Source organism: Pelobates fuscus, chromosome 7, assembly GCF_036172605.1.
Source record: "Pelobates fuscus isolate aPelFus1 chromosome 7, aPelFus1.pri, whole genome shotgun sequence".
Lineage (NCBI taxonomy): Eukaryota > Metazoa > Chordata > Amphibia > Anura > Pelobatidae > Pelobates > Pelobates fuscus.
In genome coordinates this window covers 162,998,623-163,013,481 of record NC_086323.1, presented here as the reverse complement: position 1 = coordinate 163,013,481, position 14,859 = coordinate 162,998,623, and the positions used below count along the sequence as shown (strand labels likewise).

The following is a 14,859-nucleotide window of genomic DNA, read 5'->3' as shown; positions in this document are numbered from 1 at the left end:
CTGTGTGTGTCTGGGGGTGCTGTGTGTGTGGCTGGGTGTGATGTGTGTGTGGCTGGGGGTGATGTGTGTGTGGCTGGGGGTGATGTGTGTGTGTGAGGGGGCTGTTAGTGTGATTTTTTTATCCAATAAAAAAAATACTTACATTTAAATTAAAAAATCACACTAACAGCCCCCTCACACACACACATCACCCCCAGCCACACACACATCACCCCCAGACACACACAGCACCCCCAGACACACATACATTTAAATAAAAAAATCACACTAACAGCCCCCTCACACACACACACACACATCACCCCCAGCCACACACACATCACCCCCAGCCACACACACATCACCCCCAGACACACACACAGCACCCCGACAGAAACACAGCACCCCCAGACACACACAGCACCCCCACACACACACACACAGCACCCCCCCACACACACACAGCACCCCCAGACACACACACAGCACCCCCAGACACACACACAGCACCCCCAGACACACACACAGCACCCCCAGACACACACACAGCACCCCCAGACACACACATCACCCCCAGACACACACACATCACCCCCAGACACACACACATCACCCCCAGACACACACACATCACCCCCAGACACACACACATCACCCCCAGACACACACACAGCACCCCCAGACACACACACACAGCACCCAAACACACACAGCGCACCCAGACACACACAGCACCCTCAGACACACACAGCACCCTCAGACACACACAGCACCCTCACTCACACCCAGCACCCTCACTCACACACAGCACCCTCAGACAGACAGCACCCTCGCTCACACACACACACACACACACACACACACATTATATATATATATATATATATATATTATAGAAAATAACCCTCAGTGAGTTAACAGACAAAGAAAATTAGAAACCTAGAATGTGGTGGCAGATAAAAACACCCTCACACACAGCACCCCTCTTACATACACACACACTGCGCCCCTCACACATACAATACGTCCAAATATATATATATATACACACACACACACACACTACAGCACCCCTCACACTGCACCACTACACACATTACGCTCCAGATACACGCTAGATCCCTTACCCTATATGCACTCTTAATCCTCTACACACACAATCTCCTATACACACTCTGGGTCCTTTACACAGTAGATTTCCTACACACACAAACACTGCACCACCTACACACACACTACATTCCTTATCAGCAAACACAAACACACCCTCTCTACAACCCCTACACACACTACGTCACCTATACACACACACACTACAGCCCGTATGCACACACTCGCTACATCCCCTATAACACTATGCCCACTATACACACACTCTCTACAGCCCCTAGCCACACATATTACACCACAAACACAAATTAAATTGACCTATTTACACAATACCACACCACACTCTACACACACGCAATCCCACATGCACCATACACTTTCCTGGCCCTTTTGTCCTCTGGTATCTCACCTGTGGAGACACCAGAGACAATTTAAAAGCAAACACAGCGCAAGCATGTTATTAAATTTGCTTGCGCTGCGCAGAACAAATACAGGGCCTTTTTCTAATGCCAGAGCTCTTCAGCGGGGCTCTGTGTATTGAACCAACATGCTCACTTTGAGAGGGGGCGTGATTGTCATTAGTGATGACAAAACACACCCTCTCTGGCCCCGCTCCCTTCTTAGGGGGCCGCTCTGATTGAAAAATGCCCGGGCCTAATTTTTTTCCCAGTCCGGCCCTGACTACCACATCCATAGGCGGGGATTGTACTGCCCAGGCACAAACATCTGTAGCCGATCTACGGCTCCTGGAAATTGTAAGTGTGTTTTTATACTCCTTTCACCAACTCTCAGAAAATACTACACTATATTGTTTTCTCTTGGTTCTTTTCTCTCCACATATCCACTGACCATCTCCTGGATGAGAGAGAGAGAGAGAGAGAGAGAGAGAGAGAGAGAGAGAGAGAGAGAGAGAGAGAGAGAGAGAGAGAGAGAGAGAGAGAGAGAGGAGAGAGAGAGGAGAGAGAGAGAGAGAGAGAGAGAGAGAGAGAGAGAGAGAGAGAGAGAGAGAGAGAGAGAGAGAGAGAGAGAGAGAGAGAGAGAGAGAGAGAGAGAGAGAGAGAGAGAGAGAGAGAGAGAGAGAGAGAGACAGAGAGAGAGACAGAGAGAGACAGAGAGAGACAGAGAGAGACAGAGAGAGAGACAGAGAGACAGACAGAGAGACAGACAGAGAGACAGACAGACAGAGAGACAGACAGACAGAGAGACAGACAGACAGACAGACAGACAGACAGACAGACAGACAGACAGACAGACAGACAGACAGACAGACAGACAGACAGACAGACAGACAGACAGACAGACAGACAGACAGACAGACAGACAGACAGACAGACAGACAGACAGACAGACAGACAGACAGACAGACAGACAGACAGACAGACAGACAGACAGACAGACAGACAGACAGACAGACAGACAGACAGACAGACAGACAGACAGACTGAGTGAGTGAGTCATGGTGGGGAAAATCGTGATTAAAATACATTTTATATGTGCAGTGTGCAGCCAGCGAGAAGGAATTCTCTCTCTACAAAACAAGGGTTCTTATAAAGAGTTAAGAATGAAAAAAAAAACATCTAAATGCACTATAATTGGTCTCAAAACTACTATTTATACATAACCACCACTTTTCTGCATTCAAATATTGACATTAAACTAAAGCTTTTCCACATTTAAAATAGCTTTATAAACCTTTAACGGATATGGTCAGAAAGATTAAACCAAAGGTAGTAGTACCATGCTGATAAAACAAAGTGGTGAAACATCTCCATGCTTTGGGCTGTGTCTGGCTGCCATGACTAAGTGTCTAATTTTGGGGGGGGAGAAGGTAAATTGTAAATCATATAATTTACATTTTTTTTTGGCACATTTTGCCTTCTTTTACTTTTTTTCTATTTAAATTACAGTGCTGTTGGATTGTCTGGGTCATATTTAACTGTCATTTATATTATACCTTGCAGGAACAGCGAAAACAAAAAAGGAAAAAAATACTAACCAACCCTTATCGCTGCGACAATCTGCTCATATTCAGGACTCAATAATCTGCAGCAAAAAATAAAAATAAATAATTAACATCCATTATGTATTTGTGACACTGATTCAATACAGAAAACCACATATTTAGTGATTTTAGTGAGATTATAATGAATAAATACAAATAATGTATTTATTTAATATATACACACTATTTTATTCCATTTAAAGGACTGGCCAATATGTAGCAGACTGCAAATACTCTATGTTCTGAATTTGAGACAAATACAAACAAAATCATCTTTTTCATTTATTGTCTGGTTCTGAAAATGTGAAATGTGTTTAATTAAATGAGATGCCTAGGTAACATTGGCCCAGAGACGCAATCTCTGGGCGCCCGTAGCGTGGCCGAGTGGACCGCAGGTAGAGGATTTCAGTATTCTTTACCCGGTCTGACAGGAAGTGATCACGGAGAGCAACAAATAGCTTCCTGTCAGCAAGTTAGAGGAAACAGAATATCCTCTACCGCGGTCCATCTGAACAACTACATTGACAAGTAAGCAAGCACAGGAGGGGAGAGGGGGAGAGACAGACAAAGAGGTGCACAGAAGAGTTGGGGTGCACAAAGATACACACACAGGGGCTGTGGGAGACAAAGAGGTACACAGAATGGGTGGGAGGCACAAGGAGACACAGAATGTCTAGGTGGCACAAGAAGACACACACAGAGGGGCTGGGGGAGAGACACAGAGGTGCACATGGGGCAGACAGGGACAAAGAGGGCTGGGGAGAGGCACAAAAAGCTGGTGTGAAGAGGCAAACAAAGGGACTGGGAAAGGGGGAAAAGAGATGCACAAAGGGGCTTTGGGATGAAAAAGACACACAAAGTTGCCAATTTTTTGGGGGGGGAGGGCTAAAAGTAGCTGGTCTTCCCTAGGGCACAAAATAGTATCACAAGCTAAGGTATTACACTGGTAAAATCTCATTCTCCTTAATGATCTCCAATAGATAAATAATGTCATTAGCTGGCACAGAACAAAGGTCCGGGCTGGCTAATGTAAGTTTTCTACAAAATGGGCATCAGACACCAACACGCTCAGCATGCTGGTGCCAGCACTGCCAGACCCCTAGTGATGGAACCCTCCTGTCACACCTCTGCCCTCCTCTCAGTCTATCCTCCCTCCACCCTAGTGAGGGGAAGGACATCAGCCAAAAATGATTGGGCTGAGGGGAGAATTTGGATTAAGGGATGGAACGTTGGTGAGTTTTTACATTTTATTTTTTTAATTTGGGAGGGGTTGGACCACCTCAGAAACGGTTATTCTAAATAAAACCAGTGTTTTATGGTTGGAGTAACCTTAACATACATCCAGCCTCAACTGTAACACTTAAGAGACACAAATAGTATCTCCCTCAGTGCGAGCAATTGGAAATTACCCTACCATGTTGTATAGTTTCTCTTAATGAACTAGTGACTCGAAACCTCAAAACTGCACCTCACATTTAGATTTTATTAAAATATATTATCTTTGTAACCCTACTTTTAGATTTATATGCCATTTACAGTTAGATGTTGATTACCTTGTACTTTCCATACTCTCAGTAACGAGTGTCTTTCGGAACACTTCATGCAAACTTCGCTGAATAACATATTGTGTGTCAATGGAATCCTCAAAATCGTCATCATGTGCGCAGAAATCCATCTTAATTGATCATTGTCTGAAATCAGAAACAAGGGGAAAGAAATGGTTAGAGCTGCAACAATTATTTTAAATAACACTCTAGCGTTGGGAATAAAAATGCGCATTCCTAACACTATAATGTTCTAGTCACCGATTAGGTCACACCCCCTCGCAAGAGTTTAAAAAGATGTTGCATAGTTATTCTCCCATGCTGCTCTGCTCTCTCCGCAGCTGGCCCTGTGTGCAAGTTTGATGATATCGGCCAACGCAATGCTTTCCCTGTACAAAATGCATGGCAAAATAAAGTGCTGAGAAAATCAGGTAGCTGGCTGCTATAAGACCATCTGATTGGAATTGTAGAGTTTCACATTCACTTTTTACTAGTTTGTTGCAAAATTGGAAAGTGCTTTAAACTGTTTTTTTTTTTGTTTTGTTTTTTTGATCAACAGCAAAAACCAAATGTGAGGAAGGCTGAACTTGATGGACACATGTCTCTTTTCAACTATGTAACTATTTCTGCAGTAGCCCCTCACTCGTAGCTTCCATTATGAGATTTGCTGTGACACCTTCTGGCCTAATTCATGAAAAAGCATGCCAGAGAGGCTAATGGAGTATGGTCTTCTGTCACAGAATTGTGTTTCCCCACAGGCCATCTAAACCACAACTCCTTTCTGACCTATGGTGACACTTTTTTGACTGTGTGAGTGGTCAACTACTGGGCTCATCAAGTAAGACTGCTTCTATAACCGTATTAACCCATTTTACTGCTGCGGAATTCCAACTCCAGTTACCACAACCAACCAACTCCGTAGGGGTCCCACTTCCAATCACCAAGCACCACAAACTAGACCCAACAGTTTATTCGCTAAACACTGAATTGGAGTGAAGTGAAATATAAAATGGGCACGCTGAGGCAGCTGCTAATTTGTAGACAGTGGTATGCAATGAAGACACTGTTTAAATATGTTTTGCAAGGTTTCCATTACATTCCAAGCATCCTTGCTCACTCATATGATCACTGTGAGCAGGGAACCTGGAGAGCAGACATACTGGAAAACAAATGCTCTGCGAGCCTGTCAGCATTTCAAGGAATATGTGATCAAAAAAATGCTGGTAGAATGTCTGGTACGGTGAGCTTGGCCTCCGAGCTGCCTGAATCATTATTTACCTGCTGATCTAACAATATGCTGAGATAGTCACATGTCCTCTAGGGACATTTTTTGTGATTGTCCCAGCATGTCACCCATCATGTAGGGGAGAAAACTTGAAATGTCACGTCCAACCTTGAGTTTTGTCTCCTCTCTTTAAAGTATATACATCCAGTTGAAGAAGAGGGAACCATGCCGCTCCACCCCTACCCACATGTAAGAAATCAAATAGTCTAACAACTTCTTACCAGTCTCACTCACCGCCTACTCTCAGCTGGAAGCTTTCAGTTCTAAGACAATGTGATGGACCTACCCTGCAGGGCTTAGGTCATGAGCTTCCTGCTCCCCTGAAGACTTAAAGGACATACCTCTGAAGTGTCCCTATTTAGGAGGGACAGTCTCTATATTGGGCCTCAATCTCTTTGCTCCTCTTTTGTATCCTAATGTCCCTCTTTTCTATGAGCTCCGTAGCAATGATACAGTAATATGTATTTAAACTACAATAAATGTGTCTAGAAATCAGTCTGAGTAAGCTACATTTTTTCTAAATTACATTTTAGCCGCATAAATTGTAAATAGTAAATCACCCAACATTTTCAGAATAGCCCACCCCCCTGTCCACACCTAAAATTAGTGTCCCTCTTTGTACATTTGAAATGTTGGTTGATATGAAAGGTGGTGAGGAGGATTGCATAGCCAAACTGTTAGTAAAATGGTTGACTACTTATGTTGGGGGGAGCCAGGGTACTCTGGCACCATAACCACTTCAGCAAGCTGTATAGGTTATAGTGCTCACAGTGGTCCTTAACGGTCCCCAAACTGCAGAAAATAAATGAAAACATTATGTCAGTTAAATTGTGCGGAAAGCAAAGTTTTTTCTTCCATAACCCTGGCCTGACAATCTCTTGGAGTGTAAACTGGGCATTCAAAGATAATTGTAGTTACTTTGATTCCACATCATCAGGCAATGTTTCTCAAACATAGTGAAATCTATGCATAAGTTGACAACTCACTAAAATTTTTACTTCTTACATTGGAGTGGTGCTAGGGCACGCCTTGTATAATTATCGCTATAGCACGCAGCAGTTGTTATGGTGCTTGGAGAGTTCCCTTAAAACTGATTACTCTTTTCCTTTGAATTTTTTATTTTTTTTGCAGATGAGCAAGTATAACACGTGAATCAAATAAATCAAACAACATATGCATAGTATAGCACAGTGTTGACAGCAAATATGTCTGCGATTTAACACCCATTTGTAAAATTATACTTACGATAGCTTCGGTGAAGCAAGGTTGATATACAGTAGCGTTAGCTTATATGCAAGTGTAGAACATGGCAGCCATCCGAGACTAATAACAAATATATACAGAGTAGAACGCATTGTACCTGGGGCGTGCATGTGTGAAGGATATGTGTCTGCCGGTTAGCCTACTCGTATGGAGATACTACATGGAGATTTACTCAGAGATGTGTATCTGGGCCGCCTGTCTGTTGGCATGTGTCAGATCGTGTTCTAGCCCAATTGGGAATAAGATGAGCTCCATAACCCTAAAGCTTGATGGGGTGAGGGGGTTGGAAACTGTTCCTTAGAACGGTACATAGCTTAGGTTCTGCTGAGTTCCATAGAGGGCAGTTGACTAGTATAAGTCACTACTACGATGGTGAAGTGTATGCGTACAAACTTATTGTGGCTGGCTAGCTCCGCCCCTCCCATTTTTTTTATTTTTATAATCAAGCCAAATATAGTTTTTTTATGCTAGAAGTAAATTATTTATACACCAAAGGAAAAAAGGTTATTTACTATTTTTTCCATGTCTTATTAAAGGGACACTATAAGCACCCAGTCCAAGTCATCTTGTTTTAACCCTGCTACTGAATGTGGAGGACCGCCTGGCACCGCGACTGGGTGTCTCTGCCAATCGCTGCTTCCAAGCTGCCGCCAAGTACCATAAGCACGGCACAGGACACCATAAGCACCGTAGCCCCCGCAGCTTGGCTGAGGTCCCGCCGTCCCATCTCACCCTGGATCCATGTCAGGGATCCAGCTCCCAGTGAGAAGACCTCTCCTCTAAGAGAGTATAGCAGGTATAGCACTGTAGCTCTTACAAGAGCTGGTGATTATAGCAAGTATAGTGGTTCCCTACAAACATGAGATAAGACTCTATGTTGAGGGTAAGCAGGAACTGGTTTATTGGTAGCCACAACTGGCCTATTCTGTCAGCCCCCATGCAAGGGGCACTCCCCCCTGGACCTGAGAGTAGACTACAATAAAAACATACACACCATTACATTGGCTCTCAGGTCCAGGACACTCCCACATAAAACAGGATAATCCCTCCTATGTGCCTGGGAGATAATTACTTGAGTACACAAACGTAATTAAATTATCTATCAGTATAAGAAACATGCAATGCAACAACACCCCAAACGTACCCCTAAAACACATGGAAACCCCACAAATGTCATATCCACTGATCTGGGGGACCAACATATCCAAAAATCACCCTGATCGGTTAAAGGTTCGGGATTTCCATGGAAGTCATAATTTGACCGACCGCACGCATGGGCCCATGCCCAAAACAGTTCCAGAGAATCACAGCTTGCAGTCAGTCTAGTTCGGCAGTTTAAAAAACCGAACAAACTACCGAACATGGTCAATGTTCTTACCCTGGAGCATTTTCCCCTCATCCAGACTAACGATTCCACTGAACAGTGCCCTTCTAAGTTGTAAAGAACCAAATGCAGGCGATGATGGAAGTCCAGTGGTGTTCAGGAGTTTCTGTGTCCGATTTTAGTTCCAAGAACTCGACAACCAAACACCGCTGCTTGCGTTCATGCGAACAAGATGGCGGCCACCTCGTGGTCGTTCATGCGAACAGAGGCCACCCAAACAGACAATAAGAACACTGCAGTTAGAATCGTTACTATGTGTTAATAGGGTTTAACAGCTCCAGGCTGTTTGGAAACTGAACCATATAATCCCAATTGCACGAACAGAGCCTTTTAGAAGTATTTTAGCCAGGTCTAACGCAGGAGGCTGGCAAGCAGGCTCCTCCAAAATCCTGTGGCAAGGTTCTGTTCGCCACACTGAAAACATTGCTGTTTTGTAGGAAACGTGGTCAAAATGCCTTTTGTGGTTGTCACACTAAAAGCCATTAGAAACACTTCTACCGAATTAGTGAATATATAAAATTGATGTTTTCAAAGGATTAATTGCTATTGGGCCACTGATTTTCACATGGATTTACACACCGTAGGGTGTCTTCTATTAAATACACTTGTCTTTAGGCTGACTCAATGGTGAATTGGGCATAAAGAAACAGTGCCTATCCTGCCATGAAAGCGGTTTTTCATCGTTTGGAATAGGTAACTGATGTTTCCAGAGAGTTATTTGCAGTTGGGCCACTTCTATTCACATGGATTTACCCAGAGTAGGATGTCCTCTGTTAAACACAATTGTTTTTAGCCTGGCCCAATGGCAGTTTGGGCATTAAATCCCGAATCAGAAACCAACTTCCACGAATCAAAAACCAACTTCCACGAATAAATAACTGGCCAAATAAGAAATCAACTTCAGTCTTGCCTTTAAACAAATTAATGATTGCAAAAAAAAAGGAGGGATCCGTACTCTCATCACCTGTAGACCTCAGTGCACTGTACATAGGGCTTGCAAACCCCAATTCCATGTAGTAGAGAGACACAATGTAGTCCAGACACACAGGGTCTTTCTGTAAAGCAGCAGTTTTATTGGAAAAACACGGCAAGCTTGACAAAGATCTCAGTGGAGAACGAAACGTTGCTGTGTTTTTCCAATAAAACTGCTGCTTAAAGAAGACCCTGCGTGTCTGGACTATAATTTATCTACTATTTGAAACAAATTAATGGGATAACAAATAATAAAAAAAAGACTGTCTCAGGAAAGTCTGGACATCAGGCACATAAGTGACACTTGCATTAGATCGACTTATGTGTTTTGGATATTGATTCCCAATGGTAGGTTTTTCATCACAAAGGATTGTGATTATGTCTTTCTTTATAGTAAATGGTAATGAAGTCCAAGTTGTTTTGTTCTTCTTTAGTTAGCAAAGTTCTTGTGGGTATGTTGTGAATACCATTTAAATACAAACAGTAAAAGGTTTGTCATGGACAGTCACTTTTTTCCTAGTGGTTTTGGTGCAAGGAGACTTGAGTGTCATACTGTGTTTGTCTGAATTTTTGGGCTACCTTATGCTACCCAAAGGCTGCTTTCCTGCTGCTGCTCAGTTATTGCACAAGTAAACCACATTGCAAATCTACCCACAAACCAAGATGCATAGATAATAATGCACAGGCTTCCGTCAAAGCAAAGATTTGTTCTCCAGGTACGGCCGCTATGAGCACATGGGCAGAATGCTTCACACTAGACTAGGCTGACACAACCCCGTTCCATATAGGACTGTCCCTCAGCATGCCACTAGCCAACCCCAAAGTGGTCCACTGTCCATCGCCAATGCTGGTGTAGTGCTAATGTCCACATTCTAATGTTGGTGTAGTGCTAATGTCCATCTTCCAATGCTGGTGTAGTGCTAATGTCCACCTTCCAATGCTGGTGTAGTGCTAATGTCCACCTTCCAATGCTGGTGTAGTGCTAATGTCCACCTTCCAATGCTGGTGTAGTGCTATTGTCCACCTTCCAATGCTGGTGTAGTGCCATTGTCCACCTTCCAATGCTGGTGTAGTGCTATTGTCCACCTTCTAATGCTGGTGTAGTGCTAATGTCCACCTTCTAATGCTGGTGTAGTGCTAAAGTCCACCTTCTAATGCTGGTGTAGTGCTAATGTCCACCTTCTAATGTTGGTGTAGTGCTAATGTCAACATTTTACATTTATGGATTTACTTAGCTGGAGTCTGCTCTCCAATAATGTTAAGGCCTTCTGAAAGATCATTTGAGGTATTCGTGTAGATCCGTGGTTCCCAACCCAGTCCTCAAGTACCCCCTAACAGTCCAGGATTGAGGGACTACCCAGTTGTGTTTAAGGTGTCAAAGAAAAAAAAAACCACTTCAGACACAACAGGGTAATTACTAAATCATGGACTGGTAAGGGGTACTAGATGACTGAGTTGGGAACCCCTGGTGAAGATAGTCTTAAAAGAATCATAAGAGGTGTCTGGTTTTATCTGCAAATTTGATAGGGCTATAATTGGGGATAGTGTGATATATGTGATAGGACACAGTTCCATTCTGTAATTAGCCAATCTGTTGAGTAGTGTGCCTTTTATATCACCCATTTACTGTCCCGCTTGCTCTAAACTTTAAAAGAGCATTGAAAGGATGTCCCTATCTCCCTCCCCAAGCAGACATAAACCTGCAGGCAACTGCATACTAGTACACCTGGCCTTGGCTGTCCGGCAGTTTAGCTGTGACTGTGTTATGATTTGAAGGAACGTTAAACGGATATATAAACAAAAATCAACCTAATTCTGCTTAATCAGAGTAGCAATAAAACAAAAACTACATATATAAAAAAAAATAGTGATAAGAGAAAAACACAAAACATTTTACGCCAATGCAGGATTCAATATACAGCAGTTAAATTAAAATGACACGTTTTCACAAATATGCCCAAAATAGCAGAGATATAGTTTGTCTTTTTTTGGGGGGCTATGCAACGTGACATAAAACATATGAAATACAGAAATACATGTCTTCTTAAAGATCATGACTCACAAAGCCTTCAAAAAGTTGCTGATAAAGAACATGATCATTACTCATACGACAGCAACACCATAAATTTGCACAAAACAAAGTCATTACTGAAATGGACATATGCTGGGTGCAGTCTTCACCGGTCAACAAACCCTGATCCCAATTCCCCACTAAACATTTACTAACCCCAATCTAGGACCACCCCATCACCAATATTTACACCTTTAGTCCTGTAAGATTAATGCAACCCATTACCGGCATCATTTTAAACAAAAAATGTTTGGGGTGTTTTCTGGGCCACTCATGCAGAGTCAATAGAATGTTGCCCTATTTAAAGGGAGACTATAGTCACCAAAACAACTTTAGCTTAATGAAGCAGTTTTGGTGTATAGAACATGCCCCCTGCAGCCTCACTGCTCAATCCTCTGCCATTTAGGAGTTAAATCACTTAGTTTTATAACCCTAGTCACACCTCCCTGCATGTGACTTGCACAGCCTTCCTAAACACTTCCTGTAAAGGGTCATCTAATGTTTATCCTTCCCTTGTTGCAAGTTCTATTTAATTTCGTTTTTCTTATCCCCTGCTATATTAATAGCTTGCTAGACCCAGCAAGAGTCTAAAGTATGTGATTAAAGTTCAATTTACAGAGCAAGAGATACAATTGTTTAAGGTGAATTACTTTATGATTGAAAGTGAACCCAGGCAGGCTGTGTCAATCAGAGCCAGGGGAGGTGTGGCAAGGGCTGCATAAACAGAAACAAAAGTGATTTAACTCCTAAGTGGCAGTGAATTGAGCAGTGAAACCTGAGAGGCATGATCTATACACTAAAACTGCTTCATAAAGCTAAAGTTGTTTAGGTGACTATAGTGTTCCTTTAGGGACAAACAATGCACGTCTATTTCGTGATCACCATTTAAATGTACACGCCATAATGATATGTTAACCTTGGCACTGCAGTTTACATCGGTTTGTGAAATACATTTCCCATGGTGCCTAGCCAGGCTTGAGGCAATTAATCATCATGGGAAATTTAGATCACAAACATCTGTAGTGCCAAAGTTGGCCATCACTATGCACAAGTCTAACCTGAGTCTGCAGCTTTACACACAGTCAGTCATCAATTACTAAGCCATCTGTGCTTTGCTTGTATCGCAGACGCCATAAATGGAAAATGACTAGCATTTTTTCACACTGTGTGTGGTATTTTAAATATTCAAAATACCAGGCATTAGAAAGCACAAATATGTGACCAGTTGAAATTACCCAAACTCGACAAACTGAGCTAATTTGATCACTTTTCAAAACATTTTAAAAATTATAAGACTTCTTCCTCAAAAAAAAGAAGTTAACAAAAACTCTGAACATATCACACTTCTCTCATATGCTACTCATCTTAAGGCCCTGTTGCTCGCCACACAAAGAGTTCATTTTGCAGCCCAATCTGATATTTGGACCTTAATTTTGAATGTCACTTGTCAACTCATTTAGTAAATAAACCAATATATATCTGTATCATCTCCGCTCCTGCAAACTACCGACTGCTATGGGATTTAATAGCTATTGGACATGTTTGTATTTAACACAGTGTATGTTATTTTTAAAATAATCTTACCTTGACGTGTATTAGCAGAGATGTCTTAAGGTACTTGCTGCGTCTCGAACAACTGCTCATGGAACTTATATCTTTGCCAAATCAATATTAGCTGTGATAAATGACTCTGATTGACGACTAGAAACTATGCTATTGGTCTTATATTGAATGTGCATCACATTGCTCTGTATAAAATCCTATTTACTTTATTCTGTCCTGCGTCCTCTGGGTTTCTATTTACACAGAGCCACTGACCTATAAATATGTGATCATACGACTATGGGATTTTCTCCATGACCTCCCCACGTGGCTGAGCTATGTTTGGCAACACAATCAGGTGGATTACAGACCAGGACAAGAAGAGATTTGGAGGCCTGTCTGCATACTGTAACATTATTACTGCATTGGCACACACTGTCATACCAATGTGTTGAAAAGTAAAGCACTAACAAGCATGCTTATTATTCACTCATAAATAAACTTCTATTTAAAGGAACACTATAGTCACCTAAATTACTTTAGCTAAATAAAGTAGTTTTAGTGTATAGATCATTCCCCTGCAATTTCACTGCTCAATTCACTGTAATTTAGGAGTTAAATCACTTTGTTTCTGTTTATGCAGCCCTAGCCACACCTCCCCTGGCTATGATTGACAGAGCCTGCATGGAAAAAAAAAACTGGTTTCACTTTCAAACAGATGTAATTTACCTTAAATAATTGTATCTCAATCTCTAAATTGAACTTTAATCACATACAGGAGGCTCTTGCAGGGTCTAGCAAGCTATTAACATAGCAGGGGATAAGAAAATCTTAATTAAACAGAACTTGCAATAAAGAAAGCCTGAATAGGGCTCTCTTTACAGGAAGTGTTTATGGAAGGCTGTGCAAGTCACATGCAAGGAGGTGTGACTAGGGTTCATAAAGAAAGGGATTTAACTCCTAAATGGCAGAGGATTGAGCAGTGAGGCTGCAGGGGCATGTTCTATACACCAAAACTGCTTCATTAAGCTAAAGTTGTTCAGGTGACTATAGTGTCCCTTTAAGGGATGAAAGAATTGCCTAAAACTGGGAAACAAAAGTGTTTAGTCAAACTGAGATAGACACCATTTAAAAACTTGCTTGATTCTGGGGAGGAGAAAAAAACATTAAAGGACAAACAAAGGCACTCAGGACACTTCATGATCACTTCATGAAGTGCGTTGGGTGTAGTAGTCCTTTCATTTTAACCTTAGAATATAAAGCATAGCAGTTTAGTAGACACAGGTTTTAAAATGTCTACCTGAGAGAAGCTTCCGCTGTGGGAATCGAATCAAACTCTGTTCTCACAGCTAATCCCCATTTATTCTGCATGCCATGCATGAGCTTTTCATAGGAGCAATTGTGGTGGACATTTAGAAGTGTTTGCAGGATGTCGAAAAAGGCAGATTGAGTGGCTCCAGGAACTTTTTTTTTTTCCAGGAATTGAAAAAAAACTAAAGGTGAAAAAATGTTTCCCCAATTTGTATTTAGAATTAAGGTGGGCTTGAATCTACATAAAGAGAACAGTAAAGCATGAGGAATACAGGTTTGGATTCCTAAATCTATTATGTTCCTTTAAAGGTGAACGGTCACTTTGCTGTAAATTGCACCATTCAATAAAACATGGAAAATCATCACCAGGGATTGCAAACTAAATAAGTCAAGTGT

The 14,859-nt window shown here is 42.0% G+C and overlaps 1 protein-coding gene across 2 annotated transcripts in view; it reads right to left on the bottom strand.

The window, feature by feature from the left end:
* The window catches only part of ASB14 (ankyrin repeat and SOCS box containing 14), a 49,054-nt gene extending 35,617 nt beyond the window's left edge, over positions 1-13,437 (bottom strand). Inside the window, exons 1-3 of one of the 2 annotated variants that reach the window (XM_063426885.1) lie at positions 13,195-13,437; positions 4,645-4,782; positions 3,086-3,132 (exon numbers count right to left, since the gene is read on the bottom strand). In XM_063426885.1, coding sequence (XP_063282955.1) covers positions 3,086-3,132; positions 4,645-4,766 — 169 coding nt within the window. In that variant the 5' untranslated portion in view covers positions 4,767-4,782; positions 13,195-13,437. Of the gene's footprint in view, positions 1-3,085; positions 3,133-4,644; positions 5,101-13,194 lie in introns of those variants that run through there. The other variant, XM_063426884.1, reaches the window with a different exon arrangement.
* Positions 13,438-14,859: the final 1,422 nt, after the last annotated feature.